Below are 19,269 nucleotides of genomic sequence, written 5' to 3' on the forward strand. Positions count from 1 at the left end.
TGCGGACGACCGGGGTACGCGCACAGGCGCAGGCCACTCGTGCGTGTGTGCGGATGGAAGTTGAGCTCCAAACCCGGCGCCGGCTATGTGACTCTTTACGTTGTGTCATATTAGCATAACCAAAAGGGTTTCTCAAGCATCACCGGCCACTTCCTCAAGTGACAACCCAGAACTTTCCAATCCTTGCCTTGAGCGCGGACGAATGAAGCAGCTAAAGCAGGCACCGTGCACAGGCAGCAACCTTCAAGCGCATCATGTTTCGCTCGTATGCATCGGGCGCGGAGGAGGGAGTGTTCTGCGGGCATCTGCATCGTCACGCGCGAGCATCGCTACCCGCTGCCCGCAGCCTCGACGCCAACAGCTCGCGCCCGCGCGCGCGCCTCTACGTGTGCTATCTGAAATGGTGAGAAGCATGTTTAGCCGAGCCTCAACTCCCCAGGCCGGTGGCGTGTACGGTCACCACCAAGCCCTGCTGGCAACCCCGCCTCCGCTTCACATACCGCGCTCCCAGCCCATGCTTTACCTCCCCAATATCTGCATTACCTCTACCAAACAACTCGGCCTGAACTGCCACCTCCGCCGCATGCAGGGCCGTGCCGCCTCGTCCACCAGCAGCACAACCACCTCCAACTCCAACCCGGCTTCCCCTGCTGCCTACCTAGAGCCGGGGCCGTACAGCTGCCGGCAGCTGCCAGGCCAGCTGTCCTTCCTGATTGGGCAGGGCAGCTCGGGGCCCCTGGACTGCGCCGTGCGCGTGTTTGTGCCGGAGGGTGGGTCTGGGGATTGGGTTGGGAGGGAGGAGAGGTGGGGCATGGGTCAGGGGGCTGTGCCTTGTGTGGATGGGATAGTGGGGCACGAGGCTGCGCGAGGAGGGAGGGTCGACGACTGTGTGCTAGAGATGCGGTGTGCCATTGAGGGAAACGCGAATGAAGACGGGAACTGGTCCTCCCCTCGCCCCCAGTGCCTCACCACCCACCTCTTAACCTCACACCCCCGCACCGCCCACCCAACCACCACCACCACCACCACCACCACCACCACCACCACCACCACCATCACCATCACAGACGGCTCCGGCATGCCGCGGCGCTGGCCGCTGGTGGTGCTGTCCGCCGGCTTCCTGCTGCGCAGCGAGCTGTACGACAGCTACGCACGTGACCTGGCGGCATGGGGCTTCGCGGTGGCGTTGTACGACCTGCCTGAGATCACGGATGACGTCACCATGGTCTCTGCCATCACGTGGGTGACTGGGCGCGTGCGGCTGTTTGGAACTTGGGGTAGTCGGGAACATGGTCGATGGGGGGGGGGGGTAGCTGTCCATGAAAGGCAGAGTAAATAAATATCAAGTCTGCCGGCGGGGGATGGGTGGTTGTAGATACCAGCCCAAACTAAACCAAACCCAATGCAATAGAGCGAGGAGGAGAGCGTGGCGGGGGGTGGGTGGGCTGGGGGTTCGAGGGGACTTGGGATCGGTGTTGTGGGGTGAGGGGTTGGGGTGGAATCATGGGCTGAGAGCTCAGGAGTGGAGCCACTGCGTGTGCTCACAGGCTGGAGTGTGTTTCTTCCAATGCGTCCCGAACCCCTTTCCCAACACGCTTTCCCCTCCCATCCCACCCTCCCCACCCCACAGCTCCATTCTGGACATGGCCACTCGCGACCCCCGGGTCTCCCCCCACGTGGACTCGGGCTGCCTGCTGCTGGCCGGCCACAGCCGCGGCGGCAAGCTCAGTGCGCTGGCGGCGGCGGGTGACCCGCGGGTCCGCGGCATGGCGCTGCTGGACCCGGTGGACGTGACCGGCATGACGCCCATGGGTGCGTGCGGGGGGGGGGGCGCTGAGGGGTAGGCGAGACAGGAAGAGGGAGAGGGGATGGGTGAGGGAGAGGGGATGGGTGAGGGAGAGGCGTGGGGTGGTGGTGTCAGGGGACGGGACAGCGAATCACGAAGGTCAACTGTCGAGGCATGGAGAGTACCGTCGTATGCTTATGGCTTCTCTTTCCTCCTATCACCGCGTTCGCCGCCTTCCAATGCAAGACAAACACGGAAGTACGCATGGCGCTGCTGCGCAGGCCCCAACTACCCCTCCGCGCTGCCCGCTATGCGTGTGGCGTGCGGCCCTCCCCGCCGGCTGCCGGCGCTGGTGGTGGGCGCGGCGCTCAACGGCGACGTCATTCCCGCAGACGGCAACTACAAGTGAGTGAGAGAGACAGACACACACACGACTTCGCTACCCTTGCTTGGCTAATGCAGCTGTGTGCAGGCGCCTTTTGTGTATGTTTCGTATCCTGTGCGTCGTACGGGGTGCATCCGGGCATCCGTCGGTGTAGCGACGTTGTGGAGGGCATAGCGCAAAGTGCCGGCCTGCATCTGCAGGGCAAAGCCGAGCGCTTGATGTGTACCACCGCCCTGTCCCTGCCCTCCCTGCCCTCGCTGCCCGCAGGCGGTTCGCCAGCGCCACGCCCGGCCCCTGCTGGCTGGTGGAGCTGCGGGGGGCGGGGCACTTGCAGTTCCTGGACATGCAGGTGCGTGCAGCATCCGTGCGTGCGTGCGTGTGTGCGCGTGTGTGTGTGCGTGCGTGTGTGTGTGTGTGTGTGTGTGTGTGTGTTCGTGTGTGTTAAAGAGCACAAGGAAAACAAAGCGCAAAGACAGTGTACGGCATGCGATGCAGCAACGCGACGGCATACATACAGTATGTGTTTGTGCATGCATGTGTGTTGGTGTGAAATGAAACGGAAGCCCGCACATATGTATGTGTGTGTGCATGTGCGCCCTGACCCCTCGCGCCTCCGCCTCCCCCCTCTCCGCCGTCTGCACAGGTGGGCCTGTTCTCTATGCTGTCCAAATCCGGACCCACGCCCGACGACCTTGTCCGCCGCGTCAGCAAGGCAGCGCTGGTGGCCTGGGCGCGGGAGCTGGCGCTGCCGCTGGCGCGCGGCGAGCAAGTGGACGGACAGCAGGTGGGGAGGGGGGGGGGTTTGTGGGCGGTTACGGGTGGTGGTGGGGGTGGGTTGGTGGGCTGGTGGGTTGGGGTGGGATGTCGCTTCCAGTCCCATCTGCTCGGGCTGGTGCCTGTGGCTGGTGCCTGGGTGCAAGGTTGTATTAGTCTTGGTTGGTTGGGGCATATGAAGATAACAACAGCGCGGGGGCACAAGTTTGCTACGTTGGTTTGATGTAGGTGCCAAGCACTCTTACCCTATCTCGCGCCTGCTTGCCTACCTAATGTCTCTCCCCTTTCTCATCCCCTCCTTTGTACCCGGCACCGCAATCCCTGATGCAGGCAATGGACCGGCTGCAGCAGACAGCCGCCGCCGCCGAGCGCCTGGCACCCCTGAGCTACAGCCTCAAGGGTTTTGAGCCCCTGGGCGCGGCGGGCAGCGTCAGCGGCAGTAGCGCCGGCAGCAGCAGCTGCTGTGACACAGACGTGGGCAGCAGCAACAGCAGCAGCAGCGGCTTCGGATCGGGCGCTTTCGGCTCTGGTGGCTTTGGCGCAGGCGGCTTTGGCGCCTTTGGCTCCGGCGCCGGTGGAAGCTGGGGCAGCTGGGGCGCAGGGCCCGCTTCGTCTTCTGGCGCTTCGTCGCCCGGCGCTTCATCTTCTGGCGCTTCGTCTTCCGCCCCCACCTCTTCGTCTTCTTCGTCCACCGGCGGCGCGCGCAAGACCTGGTCGTCTTCCTGGTCGGGCGGCTTCAAGGCGCCAGGTACGCACCCTGCGACAACGCACACGTGTCGAGACGTAGCCCTGACCACAGCCGACACCCGCCCGGGCAGCACGCCGCTGTCCTGGCTGTGGGTCCCCGGGCCTTGTCAGCCTGTGAAACGGCACAGGTCGTGGCTTGCCTGCGCGCTGCCTTTCGCCCACCGTACTGAGTCATGCCCCACCTCCCTATGCGTGTGGGGCTCGGGGCGCATTGACCCTCTTTTTCCATTTTCATACTCAGTTTCCCGCAACACCCGGATCTGTGGTTGACTGATAATGCCCCCTGCTCCCCGCCTCAATCCTCAGAGCCAAGCAGTGACTGGTCCAACTACACCTCCGGCTCCAGCTCAGCCTCCGCGCCGCCTCCTCCTCCGCCTCCTCCCCCTCCGCCTCCGCCGCCACGCTCCGGCCCCTCCACCTCCTCCACGTCGTCTGGATCCGGATCCGGATTCGCGCCTGTGACGTCAAGCTACGAGGATCTGATGAAGATGCGCGCCAAGGCCCTGAAGGCGCTGCTGGTGGAGCGGGGGGTGGACTGCTCCGATTGCTTTGAGAAGGCTGATCTGGCACGCCGCATTGTGGAGCGCTGCCGGTAGGTTGTTGTGGAGTTGTTGTGTGTCCGGTATGCAGCGCTGTTGTTGGGTTGGTTGACAGCAAGAGAACGGCGGGGAGCATAGCGGGTGTGGCCTGAGAAGGTGAGGGTTTGTTGGGTTTGTTGAGTACGGTATTGGCCAAGCGAGGGCGAGAGGGGGTCAGAGGCATGTACCGGTATGTCCGCTTATGGGCGTCTTAGGAGGATGCCGCGGCGCATGTTGTTGCGGCATACTGGTACATGGTAGTATGTTACTGCTGTCTGGGGTGGATTTGCAAGTTCCACTGGCATGGGTACAGCAGCCTGCATGCCTGAGGTTGAGGTGCACGCCACAGGTGCACGCGGGTGTACGCGGAATCGTGTTCAGGGCATACACACACTCAGCTGGGATTTTGCACTTTGAGGGACGGTGACAATTGCTTGCACTTGATTGTAATTGCTGTACAGTTTAAGTAGCGGCAAGAGGACCTGAAACATCGCGGCAGGGGGGTCGTGCCCCCGCCTGCGCTGGATCCAAGCTGACCGGTTTGCGGGACTGCCGGAGGCACTCAGGTTGTGGTGCTACATGAATAAGACATAGTTGTGTGGATCAAAATCCAAGAACCGTTCTTCCCAGCTACCGACCTTGACCGAGCAGCTTGCGCTGACAGCTCGCACTGACGCTTGCCGAAACGACATGCTCGACAGCGATAGCATGACCTGCTCGCGGCCTGATAATAAATAATCCTGACATCAGTGGCAAAGACATGAAGAACTCAAAGGGGCCCTTGTCTCTGGCCGGGCCCCTCGCTACCAACACGATGAAGGGCAAGTTTGGTGGCGGTATGCCAATTGCAATCCCAAAAATGAAAGCACCGGGCAAGGCGGCTGGAGATTCACAAGCGAAAGCAACCGGGTTCGATGACGACTTCCCGTTGCCAAAGCCGACGCCCTCGCCAGCGCCTCGTCCGCATAACAAGGAGAACAGCTCACCGTTGCCAGTATCATTGCAAGTAGCTGCGCTAGCGACGAAGCGGCCTGATGTCAAGGAGCCTGCGGTCAAGCCGCCGGCAGCAAAGCCCCGGGCAGCAGCTGTCGCCGCCGCGCCCAGAATCCCACCCGTGCCACCTGCTCCAGCGTTGGATCCTCCAGCAGCTGCGGCGAAGGATCTACAGGAGGAGGAGCCAGCGCAGAAGACAGAGACCGCGCCCGCACGTAAGCCAGCCGCAGCGCCGAAGCCCGCACGGGAGGCACAGCCCCCCGCCGGCCGCGCTGCCGGCCGTAAGCGGGCTGCGGGTGCCCTGGAGGAGGAGGCTGAGGCCACAGCAGCCAAGGGGCAGCAGGAGCAGTTACCGGAACAACAGCCGGAGCAGCGACGCAGCGCCCGGACCGAACGGCGGGAAGCGCCAGCCACTGCTCCTGCCGCCGAGGGTGCAAAGGAAGACGGCGGCGAAGATGAGGACGCCGGGCAGGCAGCGGCACCGGCCGCTCGTGGCGCCAAGGCGGCGCCAAAGCAGCAGCAGCCGGAGCCGCGGCCAGCCGAGCCCGGCCGCCGCCGGCCTCCTGCGCCACCAGCCCCCGCTGCAGTCGGCGGTGGCGGCGCTGCCGCCGCCCGTGCCGCCTCCCGCCCCGCCTCACGCGCCGCGTCGCGCCCCGCCTCCCGCCCGGCCTCGCGGCCTGGTTCCCGCCCTGGGTCGCGGCGCAACAGCCAAGAGCCCATGAACGGCGAGGAGACGTGGGAGTTCAACCGGCGCTTGGCTGTGCTGGCTGAGAGCCTGGTTGACCCGGCGGACCTCAAGCCGCGGAACAAGCGGTTCAAGAGCCCCACGCTGCAGGAGAAGCTGCACCAGCAGTGGGGCGGGGTGAGACGATGACGGGTGGTGGCGGCTGTGATGGCTGTGGTAGTGGTGGTGGTGGTGGTGGTGGTGGTGGTGGTGGTGGTGGTGGTGGTGGTGGTGGTGGTGGTGGTGGTTCTGAGCGGGGCAGGGTGGCGGGTCAAGCGGGGCGGGACGCGAGGAATGGCGTTATGTGTGGCTCGTTCATGCTTTTCCGTGATCACCCTCGCATGCTGCTACGCGATCTGTGACTTTGCACTCAGTAATCACGGGGTTGTTGGTTGGGCTGATTGCCCCTTGCTGCTTCCCTCGCCCCCCCCCTCCGTCCACAGACGTACGGAGACCGGCTGGAGCGGGAGCACGGCGGCGGCAGTGGCGTTGGAGATGACGACGCGCCACTGCCCGACTACCAGCCACCCGTGTTCAAGGAGGGTGGGTGCGCAAGGGGCAGGGCGTTGGGTAAGGGGTAAGGTTGCGTGGAGGCTGCCAAGCGGGTGCGGAGGACGCTGGGAAGGCATGGAGGATGCCCACAGGGGAGCAGGAGAGGATGCCGACAAGGGATGGGGTTGCCCGGTGGTGCCTCGTCCGCAGGTTAGGTGGCAACTGTTTGGGTGGGGGGCATTGTACTAACCCCAGGGTTGTATACCTCAAACTCTTGTCGAGATTGGTTTCAACTACCCCGTCTTCGTCTGCGCCGCGCCGTACAGAGCTCAGCGATTCGGAGATGGAGGATGCGCCAGTGCCGGTGGTGCGCGGCGCAGTAGCGGCAACAGTGCATGCAGCGCCCATGCCTGCTACAGCCAATGCTGCACGCGCCACGGCTGGCGAGGCGGATGCCGGGTCGCCGGAGGTCGCCGCGGTGGAGGCCGAGGCGCCTAGGACTACTCGGCGGCGCGCGGCGGCCGGGTCCGGGAAGGGAGCGGCTGCAGCTGCAGGCGCGAAGGCGCAGGCCGGCGCAGCGGGCAGCGGCGGCAGGAGGGGCGCGGCAGCAGGGCGGCGGCGCGGCGCGGCAAGCCCTGCTACCGAGGAGGAGGCGAAGGGCCGGGAGGCCGTGGAGGACGCAGCAATCGAGGTCGCTGCTGGTGCAGGCGAGGCGAACGAGGCGGCGGCAGCGGAGGCAGCGAGCCCCTCCGAATCAGGAGAGCATGCCGCAGCGGAAGAGGCTGCCGTCGAGGAGCAAGAGCCCCAGGGCCCCAAGGTGGCGGCAGCAGGGCGCAGGGGCGGGCGAGGCGGCGGCGGCGGCAACAGCGGCCGCGCAAAGGCGGCGGCAGCGGAGCCAAGTGAGCGGGCGGCCGGCGCTGCGGCTGGAGGCCCCAAGCCCCGGGCACCCCCAAGGTGTGCTCGGCACAGCTATGGGTAGGCGCAGTGGACGACGGCTGCGTGCCGCCTTGGTAGTGCTGGGTGGTGGGTACCGGCTTTGCTGCGTTGTCCTTGTTGGCATGCCTGCATGTTGAGGGTGTGTGTGGCTCCATGCGCTGCAGGCGCCGAGGCCGCGGCGCCAGCGCGGACCCCGACGAAGCCGCAGACGTCGCGGCCGCTTGCGTCGGCGTGGGCACAGCCGGCGACGGCGATGCTGACGACGATGAAGCGGTAGAGGCTGCGGAGGCCGCCGACGAGCCGGCAGCCCTGCCCGCGGCGGCCGCGCCCGCACCCACCACGGGCGTGCGCACTCGGCGGAGCCACCTGCCCCCCTCCGTGAGCTTTGGGGTGGCTGCCGCCGGCGGCCGCAATGCGCTCTTAGCCCTTGCGTCTCCAGACGCCACGGCCGCGGCCGCTGGCGCGGCCGACGGCGACCCCGCCGGGCCCGCAACGGCGACGGCAGCTGCAGTCGGCAAGCGGTCTCGTGAGGCTGCTGCTGGCGCCGCTCCCGCTGCTGCCGCGGCGGGGGCGGCGGGTGGCGGCTGTGCTGCGGGGGCGTCTGAACGCGCAGCCAAGATGCTGAAGACGGAGAACGAGCAGCTCAAGCAGCGGCTGGCCGAGATGGAGGCGCGAGACAAAGAGCGCATGGTGCGCGTGTGTGTGGGTGTGGGTGTGTGTCAAGGTTACTGTGTAAGGGAAGAGGGCCGATACCAGTCCTCCTGGACCACCACACCGTACTCCACACCGTACTCCCTGCCACTTGCCTGCCTGCCTGCTGCACCCAGCCCCACTGCCGCCCAAACCCATATCCACACACACACACACCTCGCTCATGCCTTGTCGAACACCGCCCTCCCGCCCTCCAGGAGGAGATGCGCGCACTGCGGGCGGCGGCAGATAAGGTCGAAAAGAAGCACACGGCAGCGGCGCGCGAGTTGCGTGATGCGCTAGAGGCGGCGCGGAGTGAGGTGGAGAAAGCCAGGGCCGACAACGTCAAAACGTCGGCAATGCTGACGGACAGGGACAGGGCGGTGAGCGGAGGGCGCCGGTGAAGGGGCTGTGGTAGCAGAAGAGGGGAAGATGCTGGAGAGTTGAGGGCGTGGAAAGGTGGTAAGGCAATCGCAATTTGATGGACACCACCAACATCCTTTCTTGTGCCCTGAGATGGGACACATACCGTATTGACTAGCACACACACACACACACACACACACACACACACACACACACACACACCTGCAGAACAAGGAGTACAAGGCCGAGGTCACCAGGCTCAAGGAGGAGTTGAAGGAGGCCAAGGGGCGCGCCGCGCAGGCACAGAGGCAGGGGGAGGAGGTGGCCAGGACCTGGCTGCAGGGCGTGGCGGCGCAGCAGGTGGCGGCGGAGGCGGCGATGCGCGGGCTGGGCCTCGCGCTGGGTGGCAAGCCGTAGCACGGCGGTGTGCGGTCGCATGGTGTATGGCTGCTGGTGCTGGGTGCGGCTGGGTGCAGCGGTGGCTGTGCTGAAAAGGGAAAACATACGCTGTGGCTGTGTGTCCGGATCTTGGGTTGCCGTGCTGAATGGGGCGCAAGTAAGGGGGCGGTCTGATGAAGGTGGGGACACGCCATCCGCAGTGGTGCAGTGTAGAGGTGTGACACCGGCGCGCAATGCCATCACGGCGCAGTGGTTGTGGCGCGGGCAAGGTATGAAAGGAGCTCAGGGATGCTAGGGTGTACGCGAGTGTATGCCTGCACGTGTCTCCGCACGTGTCTCCGCAGCACTGGGCGATGAGGTGGCACGCTAGGCCGCGCAGGCACGGGCTGGCATACCGCCGAACGGTTTAATACACCCGCGGGCTGGGGCTCTGACACACCTTGCAGGAGGACCAATCTGGGTCAGGTGAGGAATGGGATAAGGAAAGCCGTGTAGGAGGCCGCGCCGCATCGTCGCCACTGCGGATTACCAAGAGTCACTACACTACGGTGAATGTCATTACAAGCAGCAGCCAGCAGGTCCCGGTCATCGATGACTGATGGCCTCATTGCCCGCCGGGGCGCCGACCCGCCGTTCGTGGTTCTGGTGTTGCTGTACACTTGCACAGTACCGTAGTCCGGTATTTGAGATCTCTATATGGGAACACCTAGCCTTGGGCGAGCCCGCTATGGCGCTATCCATCCGCACACGACACGATGACACACATGCGCACGCAGCCAAACACCCATTCACACACATGCCATGCCACGATGTGCTGTCCTGCATGTACTCCAACGATGCCCCCGACCTCACTTCATAACAATCATACGCAGTTTCCATCACACCCACTGCCACGTTGGACCCCACCAACCCTCCCAAGCTCAACACTGCTCACGGGCTTAGGGCTTTACCACAATGATGTTGGCTACCGAGTTTGCGCTGAGGTGGCGCTCCAACGCCGCATACGCCAGCGCCGCCTGGCCACCCACCCACGCATCAGCATCCGCACTCCCGGCCGCCATCAGCGACACCGCACGCTCCAGCTCAACCCCAGCAGCAGTAGCACCAGCTGCTACAGCTGCCTGCCCCGCCGGGCTTTGGGCTGCTACTGCTGCCGCCGCTGCGGCGGCTGGCGCTGCCGGCAGCAGCTCGTCGCGCAGCAGGCTCAGGGCGGCGGCGGGGTCGCCACGGCGCCAACGCACTAGGCTCCAGTTGTGGAGCACGGTGAGCGTGGAGGAGTGCGATGGGCTGCGGCACTTGCGGTATCCCTCGAGGGCCTGCATGGGGCGGGGTAGGGGTTTCGTGGGTATGGTATGGGAGCGTGTCTTGACCAGTTCACCAATCCCAGGGGATGGGCTGATACATGGGACCTACCGGTAACCAGATGCAGCATGGCGGGAGAGCTTAGATATCATGTTGGCAAGCAGCTGCAAGGTTAGAGCGATGAATGCTAGTCAGTGACTCACCGTTTTGAACAGTGCTTCCGACTCTGCCACTTGCGCCTGGCCTGGCCCCGCCGCCGCCGCCGCCGCCGCCGGTTCTACCGCCCCAGCGGCGGCGTGCTCCGCCAGCATGACCGCCAGGTTGTTCTGCAGCATGGCAGTGTGGCGGTGCTGGCGGCCCAACACCTCCACACACAGCTGCAGGCGACAGATGCACAGGTGGCGCACGTGCGGCAGCAGGACGAGGAAGGGTGTGAAGGTGTGTGAGGCGTGTAAGGCGCGCGGCCTGGGTGGTGGGTAGTCTGACGGTGTGCTGTCATGCAGCCACGCACAGAGCGGCAATTAGCACATGCACCGCATCCCGTCAAAGCAAAGATGATCCCCTCTCAATCGCTCACATGTCATGAGGCACACGCCATCCACCTGCACACACACCCTTACCTCAAGCTGCTGGCGCTGCAGGGCCAGTGCCTCGGGCAGTCGCCCCAACAGCCGCAGCACCACTGCCACGTCGGCAGCCGTCATGATGGTGGAGGGGTGCCTGCATGAGAGCGCACCGGTGGTTGCAGCCACATCCGTCGGTACCCTCTGAAGCTGCCATGGGGCGACCCCGGGTGCCACGGGTGCCATGCAATGACCTAGTACGGGCTGGTCGGGCCGGTATAGTCTGGCGCGCTTTCGGTTATCATGTCTGCTCGCGCATGCCATTCATGCCATGCGCATGCCTCAGACCCAGCCACCGCTCGCTCACTTCGCCCCGTATCGCTCCGTCTTGAGACTGCACGCCTGCTGCGACACCTCCAGCGCCTGCAGGGGCCGCCCCTGCATGGTGTGGGCCTTTCCCAGGTTGGACAGCAGCGAGCAACGCACGTCCTGCAGCTCCTGCGCGCGTGCATGTGGGTTGCAAAGATGGTGTAAAAAGCGGTACGGGATGCACTGAAGACTGCATGTGGGTGTGTATTGGGTAAGCATAAGGAGAGGCGTGTGTGCCTGAAACGGCGAGGGAAGAAAACAAGCCGGACGGTGTGCGCGACTAAGTTGGCGACTCAGGGAGCAGTGAGACTGGCGCGGCCGAAATAACTGAGGCGGGGGCGAGGGTATGGATGTACGGATGGCACAGGGGTCATGCATGTATAAAATTGCTGACAGGCTTTGCACCATTCATGCAATTACTTACCGCCAGACTGCTGCTGTCATTGCCGCCGCTAGCCGCTAGCTGTTCCTCAATGGTGCTGATGCCGGCCTTCAACAGCGCCTCTCCCTCCTCGTGAGCGCCAGTTGCCATGAGTGTGTAAGCCACGTCGTTGAGCGCCCTGCCCCGTCGCAGTTGCGGGGAGGAGTGGAAGGGAGTGAATTGAAGTGGCGACGGGTGGGCAGGATTGACCGAGCGGGGAATGCACACGCAATCAAGGAACCGCCGAAAAGGAAGCCCGCACGACAGGGAGCGTCATATGCCCGCGCGTGCAAGTCTCTGCTCGCACTGCTGCTGTTCCCCACAACATCCCACGGCGTCGCCAAGTCCCTCTTGCTCTCCCTCTTGCCCTTCCTCAACCTTTCCCTCATGGATCATGCTCTTTCTCAACACCGCCCATGCGCCTGCGCACCTCAGTGCCGCCTTGCTGGCTCGCCCATGCGCCGCCTCCATGCCGCCGAGTGCCTCCCGCAGCAACACCAGCGACTCGCCCGGCCGGCCCAGCGCTCGCAACACCATTCCCACGCTCTGAAGTGATGTCAGAGTCGCCGGGCCGGGGCTTGTGAGGCCTGCGGCTGCATCCAGCCGCCGGCGCGCCTCCAACACAGCCTGGCAGTGCTGGAGCGCCTGCTGCATTGCGCCTTGGTCTGACTCCTGAGCCCTGTGGGGTCACCGCGGACACCGTACATACACGTACTCTGTCATTGTGTGGGATATGTGGATTGAGGGCACGCGTGGCGCCGGTTGTTGATTGTGCGTGTGGCTAGGTGCGGCTGCACATCACAGAGCAGGACAGGTCACAGGGGTAGAAACAAAGCGGTTGTCCCTATGACACACACAAACAAATGTCAACACATGTCCATTTCGTCCCCTGACGCACAGCACACACACACACACACACACACACACACACACACACACACACACACACACACACACACACACACACACACACACACACACACACACACACACACACACACACACACACACACACACACACCTCAGCAGCATGCCGAGGCGGTCGCGCAGTTTGAGCACGTCGGCGTCGTCCGGGCCGCGCTCCTGCACCCGCCAGACATGCACACAGACGCGCAGGCACGTGCTTTGTCCCTTGTGATCTCTTACACAGACAGGCACAGCCTTGGAGTCGCGTCATGTCGGATCCCGATCGCACGCACAACGCCTCACATGCCAGCACACATGCACTATGCGATCCCATCAGGAGGAGCACCAGTAGCACCAGCAGCAGCCACCAGGCGCCCCGCGCCCTCACCTCCAGCATCCTCGCCAGCACCTCCTCCGCGCTCTCGCGCAGCCACCGCCGCAGTGCCATCTGCACCGTCTCGTTCAACAGCACGAACCCCGTCGTCTCCTCCACCTGTGCCATTTTGTTTGCAGGGAGTGCCCGGCGGCACGTTCGCATTGGTCGGGTTAGTACGGGCGCCGAAGTAGCATACGGCTACAGGCAAGTTGGAGTCGGGGAGGGGCGACCACGAGCAAGAGTCTTCCTCGCTCCGGAAGGAAGGAGTCCCCGCCCCTGAGCATATTCACTTTGCGCTGGATCATCTCCTTATCCGCCGGCTTGGTTGCTTCCGCCTTCCGCACATCCAGTTTTGAAATGAGCTTCTCAACCTGCAGGTCAGGCACGTCCATACGGAGGCCATAAGGGGGAGGGGTTGTAAATACCAGCCCAAACTGGGGGATGCCCTCAGTCCCTCGCTTGCAGCCCCTCGCCAGCTAGCTACCGGCTTCTGCTTGCCACCCTGTCGCCCGGCCGCCCGGCCGCCCTGGTAAGTGCATACGCTCTCCTGCACGTTTCACCTCCACCGCGATTGTATCTAGCTAGCTAGGCTCCTGGGCCATCCTCGCACCTCTTCAAAGTTTGCCACCAGGTGCGCGATGAAGTCGCGCTGCTGGTCCTTGCTGAGCCGCACGCACAGCGATTCAGGCCCCTCTGCAGGTGGTTTGACACAGCTGTCCGCCTTAAACACCGCACGCGCACGGCACGTGGGGCACGGGGTGTCCCCGCAGCTACCCCTGGCCTGCCGTACATCGCTAATTCCCAGTATCGACAATGACCACGTAACTGGCAAACATTGAAGCAGGAGTCTATAGGCATTTGCGCTTACTCGACGAACAGCTGACCATGTATTCGTACAAGCACCACACACGTGAAACGGCCACTGGCGCCTGCCAGGGCGTCAGCACGGCGACGGTGCTGCGTGCGCGCATCAGCACGTCTGCTAGCTGCCCCAGCTCCTCCGCCTGAGCATCGTTCGTGTGCTGGCATATAGCGAAGATGTCAAGCCAGAAGAAAGCTGGGCCATCCGTCTCTGGGATGTCGAGGATGACACTGACAAGCTCTCCGAAATTTCCCGCCCAGGCGTGGCTGATGAAGTGAGTGGCAGGTCCGAAAGATCCGGGCGGCTGGTTGCCCAACTGTGCGAACGAGCAGCGCGCCTGCGCGGTCGCGGCACGGATGATGGACTCAACTACCACTGTTGTGGTCATGTTGGCAGCATCTGGGTGTTCTGTCAAGAACTGCTGAAGGTATTTCTTGCTGACAGCACGCGTGGCGACGCTGCTGTTGTTGATGACTTCCGGCTTCGAGGTCGCCTGCTGCCGCGACGTCGAAGCAGAGCAGCCCATGGCATACAGGTATACAGATACAATGTTCGTAAGGATTAAAGTGTGAACTCGTCGGTCCCTGACGGTCGCAAAACTGGCACGCAGTGCGCCTTCATCCCAGTTCGCAAGCTGGCGCACTCAACGCCCCACTCTGGTCACACCCTCCATTCAACATCCCAGTTCGCAAGCCAGCACACTGAACGTCACACTCTCCCGAGCCACCGCACATAATCTACCGCTCAGCTTCTCTCTCTCAGTCCCTTGGCCCCCCTGCCTAATCTACACAGGCCCCGAGACCTCTCCAGCCACACCCCTGGCAGTCCCTCTTACGCAGGCCCCATACCTCTCCAGATACCGCTCCAGATACCGCCCCGCATGCGCCCCGCACGACCATGTGCCCCTGCTTCTCACGCCTTGCGCGTGGGCAGCACCGTCAGCCGCGCCGCCGGCGCCACCGCCTGCAGCAGCAGCCGGATGTTGGCGGCGTGCTGCACCGGGGCGTCCGGGCGCTCCGCCAGCACCACCTCCCGGATCTGTGGGGACGAATAGTGTGTGTGTATGCGAGTCGTGAGGACGTGCGTGTGTGTGGCTGATTGTATGTGTGTGCTTAGAGGCAGAGCCCCCCCCCCCCCCAAACACACACACATACCTGCCCATAGCCGTCTGGTAGCCCGCCCGCCGTCACCGCCGCCACCACCGCCGCGTGGAAGGGCGACATCGAGGGGTTGTAGGCGGCGCTCTCGATGTAGCCGCCCGAGTGCACGCCGCCGGAGGTGGTGATGATCGCAGCGCCCGAGTGGCAGCGCGTGTAGGGGGCGTAGCACTGCGTGCGGTTGTGTGTGTGTGTGTGTGTGTGTGTGTGTGTGTGTGTGTGTGTGTGTGTGTGTGTGTGTGTGTGTGTGTGTACGTGTGTGTGTGGGGGGGGGAGGCATAGGTTTTAGCAAGGGAATGACAATGGGGCGCGGGCAGCACTGGAAAGCGGGCATGCGGGCGTGGTGGCAGAGGATGTGGAAGCAGCGGGCGGGTGAGTGGTTGGCACATCAGCACCCCGCCCCATGCTGTTGCTGTTGCTGTTACTACAGTTGATGAAATAGGACTGGACTTAGCCGCACCGCGCCCCCTTGCACATTTAACCACTCCGTTCCCCCATGAACGGCTTCCTCCCCCCCTTTAGGCTCGGGCAAATACTCCCCCCCCCCCCGGCCCCAGCGGCGGCCCACCTGCGGTCCCACCGGGTCCCCCAAGCCCCACCTTTTGCGCTTCCGCCAGCGCCTCCCCAGCCGCCTGTGCGAACGCGCTGTCCCCCCGCCGTCCCGCCTCCGCCATCGCCGCCTCCGCCTCCGGACTCCAGGCCACTGAGTTGCTCTGCTGCTCCAGGAGCAGCGGAAACGGCTCGTCCTGCGCAGGTGCGGGAGCGCGGAAGCCAGGCGCCGGGCGACGCTACGGTGAGCGGCTGAGGGAGGCATAGCGAAGGGGGGCCTCGAAGCCTCCACAGGAGAGCACTTTTCTGAAAGCGTTTCGGGTACGGTAGCTGGTCATGTAGCTGGCCCCACGCCACCACCATCCTCACCGCCACGTCGCCACAATGGGTCACACACACTCACACCCACCCACCCACCCACCTGCAGGTCCGCCGGCCCGAACCGCTCTGGCAGCAGGTCGTTCAAAAACTTGGGCCTGGCGTCCTTCCCGAAGATGAATTCCAAGTCGTCCTGACAACGTGCGTTGCCCAGGTCGTTATAGATTGTCGTGCTCAATTGGCGTGCGGAGTGGTGAAAAGCGTGGCAACCGATAAGACAGCAGCACGAACAAACTGCGTCGTGTCTGTGAACCGTCTTGCTTACTGCTACCGTATCCCACATCTGCCCCTTCACAGCCACTCCGTTGTGTGCCCCCCTGCCCCCCTGGCCCTCACGCTCAACACAAACTCACCGCGTCCTTGATCTCGCTATAGAACTGCCTGCAACGAGCGCGAGTGTTGTAAGGAGTGGAGGGGCCTTAGTAGTACGGTACTGACACTCCCACAGCTCTTTGACCACCGACCGCCGCAGTGTCTGCGCCTCGCTGTCACCGCTGCCTGGACTCGTCCTCATAGTCTCCAGTCGCCGAAACACAGCATCCAGGCACCTAAGCACTGCATCACCCAATCAACCCCGGCCCCAACCCGCTCACGCCTTTTCACACGCGCACACACCTGCAGTGCCCACACGGCGCCGCCGATACCGCCAGGGCACGAATGGAGCTCTCCCCGGCGTGCAAGCAGTTCACCAGCAGGTACTGCTCGCCGTGGATCTGAAGTGGTGCGGGCAGCGGACAGTTCCGATAGATTGAACAGCGGAGCGGAGTTGCGGGACCGGTCAGCTTGCGGCATGTGGCTGTGTGGTGCGGGTGAGGGTGCTGCAGTCGGGACGATGTCGTGCAGGTTGCTTAGCAACGTCAGAGAGTTCCGGGGTATGGTATGTGTCAGTGAAACGAAAGCGCGCGTGTATGTGTATGTGTATGTGCGCGTGCGTGACGCACATGTGTACGGTCACCGCGCTCGTCAAGTGCACGGCTGGAAAGCACACAGCCGCGCCCGGCTCCCCACGAGCTCTCACCGAGTTGTTGAGCGCCGTGCCGGGGAACTCGATGTTGACTCCCACATACACATTGCCTGAGCCGGCCAGTGCCACCGCCCTGCATCGGCGCCCAGGACAGCGGACGCAAAGCACACTAGGTTATAAGTGAGCGGACGTGGACGGCCTGGCGATATATCCTGAAAATACATGGTTAACCCTCACAACAGAAAACCCCGCCAGCCCGCTTGGGCACCCCGGTCTGAGAGCCACGCCGGCACAACCCTAGCCGGCTGTGCGTGTCACCATGCCAGCTGTGCATGCCAACACCTGTTGCCATGTACAGCATGATTCTCTCACCCGACGTGATACCCCGAAATGGGCGGCCGCGCGAGCTTTGAGGCGGGCGTGATGAGCGAGAACAATACCTCCTCCGGGCTCTTGCCAGGGTGGGACGCCAGCAACTGCTGCCACTCCGCGGCTGGGAGAACGAACCTGCCCTTCAGCGGGCTAGAGTCCTGATGTACATGCGGAGAAGCTGATGAGCAGCATGGCTGGGTTGTGGTGCTCTCCGCGGAGGTGGACGCAGAGCGCGCGATTACCCTGTGCATGCTAGTTGCCCTGCGCCCACAAGTGAACGCGCCGATTACTACAATTTCTGCATACTATACAGGAAATAATACTACCTGCGCTCCACAATGCTCCGTTGCGCGCGTCCGGCTGAGCTGGGATTCCATGCCTTGAACGCTCTAAAGGAAAAGTGCTGTGGTAACATCAGAACTATACTTGATGCGAATGTAATGCGACCAGCAAAGCAGTGGATAACAACGTTCTGTCTTCACAGCTGTAAGTTCCCTGTTACTGTCAGTTTGCAAGCCGTTCCCGCAGACCAAGTACGCTGAGGCTAAACTCATTTGATCTAAAGCAAACGAAGCTGTGGCCGACCTGGCTGCGAATGGTCATGTTGGGTTTGTGTCACAAGGGCATGACACGCTTACTCCAGCCCGCGCGCGCCGACACTGTCATGCGTCCTCCCCCCGCCCACGCAAACCGCACACCACATGGCCATCGCAAACTTAGTAGCACCGATCGACTCGGCTCACTTCCTCAATCATCCTGGAGCAACACCACTGGGCCGCAACACCCTACTTGGTACTTGGGTTCTGTGTGCCGCAGGGAAGACCCGGAGGCCCCCTCGCTACAGCTTGATTGGGTTTGGTGGACGTTCGCAGCACACCCACAGACATAATAAACACAGCAACAGCTCTGAGACATAGTCCCCGTTGGCAAACGCACAGGGCCACAGAGATCGAAATCCGAGTTGGCAGTACTAACATGCCCCCACCCCCTACCTGGCCGCTGCCGCACGCTGTGCTCTTCGCCCTGGGCGTGTCCCGATTGGCAATTTCCGTCTAGCCATTGTACTAATGACGTCAATTGTTTTAGGCCCACACCCAAGCCACGCAGCACATTGTGCAAAGACATGCAGGTAAAACACTAATGCCTTATTCACAGTGTGTGTACAGTATGCACAGCACAACATAAAACGACGGGCGGCGCAACAACATATGGCTTAGCCATCATGTGCCCGTGCGCCAGAGCTCCCTCCCTGCCGTGCCGGTGAACCGCCTCTGGCCTCTTCCATCTTGCCAGTCACCTCGGCAGCCACATGCAAACATGCTTGCCACCAACCGTTGAAACCCCATCATGATGCTGCTGCTGCTGCTGGCTGCTTTTTGCTACAGATGCTGCGTCTAGCTGAATCCCCCTTTCCCAGCTACTATGGCACGACTCGGCACGGCACGGCTTACGCGCTGTGTACGCAGTTGCAGTCCGCATCCGCTACCGTAACGCGGAACGCCTCCTCCTCTTCCTCCTCCTCTTCGTCCGACGCCGTTAGCCGCGTCGTGCTGCTGCCGTTGGCGGCGGCGGCGGCGCTGCTGCTGGCGCCCTTCTTGTGGTCAGCAGTGTTGGCTCCGAGGGCATCGCCAGAACCGCGGCGCGCCTGACCGCGGACACACACAGAAGAATGCAGGAACAAGAACGGATAAGGTACAGGTGGAAGTGTGCTGCGCACGAGCGCAACAGACATCGCGTGGTGCCGTATCACAACCCGCGCCCCGATAAGCATCTGAAGCCCCCTGGGCACTCTGGCACGGCGTTAACCCCTTCGACTGCCACAATGACACATCCACATCCACGCACACGCACATGCATACACACACGCAATCACCTTGGCGTTCGCCACGCGGCGCTCGTGGTGCAGGATGGCTCCGTAGTTTTCCAGCACGTGCCCAAACACCATCGAGCCCAGCACGTAGCCGCCGATGACGGCGCAGAAGAAGCCGATGTTGAAGGTCATGGCGATGAGCATCATAAAGTAGTCCAGAGTCAGGGAGATGCCTGGCGTCATGTGAGGGACACAGGACACAGGAGGCTGTTAGGGTGGGCGTCCCGGGTCTTCCTGCCTCCTTCCGCCTCTTCCCGCCTCCCGCCTCCTCCCCTCCCCTCCCCTCCCCTCCCCTCCCCTCCCCTCCCCT

General features: G+C 63.3%; 5 protein-coding genes across 5 annotated transcripts in view; 2 read left to right on the forward strand and 3 right to left on the reverse strand.

Moving 5' to 3' along the window:
- The first annotated feature begins 132 nt into the window (after positions 1 to 132).
- On the forward strand, positions 133 to 4,864 carry CHLRE_13g570400v5 (uncharacterized protein). Its single transcript, XM_043069362.1, has 9 exons — positions 133 to 403; positions 590 to 770; positions 1,068 to 1,239; positions 1,631 to 1,812; positions 2,068 to 2,191; positions 2,439 to 2,520; positions 2,815 to 2,955; positions 3,276 to 3,693; positions 3,999 to 4,864. The coding sequence occupies exons 1-9, from the start codon at positions 401 to 403 to the stop codon at positions 4,286 to 4,288; spliced, it is 1,593 nt and encodes a 530-aa protein (XP_042917337.1). The 5' UTR covers positions 133 to 400; the 3' UTR covers positions 4,289 to 4,864.
- Positions 4,865 to 4,912: 48 nt separating this feature from the next.
- CHLRE_13g570450v5 (uncharacterized protein) lies at positions 4,913 to 9,364 on the forward strand. Its single transcript, XM_043069363.1, has 6 exons — positions 4,913 to 6,125; positions 6,431 to 6,530; positions 6,806 to 7,433; positions 7,580 to 8,105; positions 8,324 to 8,488; positions 8,700 to 9,364. The coding sequence occupies exons 1-6, from the start codon at positions 5,130 to 5,132 to the stop codon at positions 8,886 to 8,888; spliced, it is 2,604 nt and encodes an 867-aa protein (XP_042917338.1). The 5' UTR covers positions 4,913 to 5,129; the 3' UTR covers positions 8,889 to 9,364.
- A 52-nt stretch (positions 9,365 to 9,416) lies between these two features.
- On the reverse strand, positions 9,417 to 14,172 carry CHLRE_13g570500v5 (uncharacterized protein). The gene is made up of 11 exons (XM_043069364.1): positions 13,676 to 14,172; positions 13,418 to 13,500; positions 13,098 to 13,178; positions 12,820 to 12,924; positions 12,547 to 12,608; positions 11,956 to 12,204; positions 11,529 to 11,664; positions 11,103 to 11,233; positions 10,793 to 10,892; positions 10,376 to 10,549; positions 9,417 to 10,186 (listed from the first exon to the last, which is right to left on the reverse strand). The coding sequence occupies exons 1-11, from the start codon at positions 14,055 to 14,057 to the stop codon at positions 9,809 to 9,811; spliced, it is 1,881 nt and encodes a 626-aa protein (XP_042917339.1). The 5' UTR covers positions 14,058 to 14,172; the 3' UTR covers positions 9,417 to 9,808.
- A 46-nt stretch (positions 14,173 to 14,218) lies between these two features.
- CHLRE_13g570550v5 (uncharacterized protein) lies at positions 14,219 to 17,642 on the reverse strand. The gene is made up of 9 exons (XM_043069365.1): positions 17,416 to 17,642; positions 17,090 to 17,350; positions 16,772 to 16,850; positions 16,369 to 16,466; positions 16,107 to 16,134; positions 15,797 to 15,886; positions 15,426 to 15,572; positions 14,824 to 14,997; positions 14,219 to 14,707 (listed from the first exon to the last, which is right to left on the reverse strand). Exons 2-9 carry the CDS (start codon positions 17,338 to 17,340, stop codon positions 14,582 to 14,584), a joined length of 993 nt encoding a protein of 330 aa, XP_042917340.1. The 5' UTR covers positions 17,341 to 17,350; positions 17,416 to 17,642; the 3' UTR covers positions 14,219 to 14,581.
- A 49-nt stretch (positions 17,643 to 17,691) lies between these two features.
- CHLRE_13g570600v5 (uncharacterized protein) overlaps positions 17,692 to 19,269 on the reverse strand; it is a 5,681-nt gene continuing 4,103 nt past the window's right edge. Inside the window, exons 10-11 of the mRNA XM_043069366.1 lie at positions 18,963 to 19,132; positions 17,692 to 18,734 (exon numbers count right to left, since the gene is read on the reverse strand). Of these exons, the coding sequence (XP_042917341.1) occupies positions 18,537 to 18,734; positions 18,963 to 19,132 (368 nt within the window). The 3' untranslated portion in view covers positions 17,692 to 18,536. The remainder of the gene's footprint in view (positions 18,735 to 18,962; positions 19,133 to 19,269) is intronic.

Source organism: Chlamydomonas reinhardtii, chromosome 13, assembly GCF_000002595.2.
Source record: "Chlamydomonas reinhardtii strain CC-503 cw92 mt+ chromosome 13, whole genome shotgun sequence".
In the NCBI taxonomy this organism is placed as follows: domain Eukaryota; kingdom Viridiplantae; phylum Chlorophyta; class Chlorophyceae; order Chlamydomonadales; family Chlamydomonadaceae; genus Chlamydomonas; species Chlamydomonas reinhardtii.

Coding starts and splice junctions, on each gene's coding strand:
- CHLRE_13g570400v5 (XM_043069362.1), top strand. Junction 2,521..2,814: donor TGCAGTTCCTGGACATGCAG/GTGCGTGCAGCA, acceptor CCGTCTGCACAG/GTGGGCCTGTTCTCTATGCT. Junction 2,956..3,275: donor AGCAAGTGGACGGACAGCAG/GTGGGGAGGGGG, acceptor TCCCTGATGCAG/GCAATGGACCGGCTGCAGCA.
- CHLRE_13g570450v5 (XM_043069363.1), top strand. CDS start 5,130: ATGAAAGCACCGGGCAAGGCGGCTGGAGATTCACAAGCGAAAGCAACC. Junction 6,126..6,430: donor TGCACCAGCAGTGGGGCGGG/GTGAGACGATGA, acceptor CTCCGTCCACAG/ACGTACGGAGACCGGCTGGA. Junction 6,531..6,805: donor GCCACCCGTGTTCAAGGAGG/GTGGGTGCGCAA, acceptor CGCGCCGTACAG/AGCTCAGCGATTCGGAGATG.
- CHLRE_13g570500v5 (XM_043069364.1), bottom strand. CDS start 14,057: ATGACCACAACAGTGGTAGTTGAGTCCATCATCCGTGCCGCGACCGCG. Junction 13,179..13,417: donor TGGTGGCAAACTTTGAAGAG/GTGCGAGGATGG, acceptor CCTGACCTGCAG/GTTGAGAAGCTCATTTCAAA. Junction 12,925..13,097: donor AGGAGATGATCCAGCGCAAA/GTGAATATGCTC, acceptor AAAATGGCACAG/GTGGAGGAGACGACGGGGTT.
- CHLRE_13g570550v5 (XM_043069365.1), bottom strand. CDS start 17,340: ATGCACAGGGTAATCGCGCGCTCTGCGTCCACCTCCGCGGAGAGCACC. Junction 16,135..16,368: donor GCGCCGTGTGGGCACTGCAG/GTGTGTGCGCGT, acceptor CGCTCGTTGCAG/GCAGTTCTATAGCGAGATCA. Junction 15,887..16,106: donor ATAGCGAGATCAAGGACGCG/GTGAGTTTGTGT, acceptor GCACGTTGTCAG/GACGACTTGGAATTCATCTT.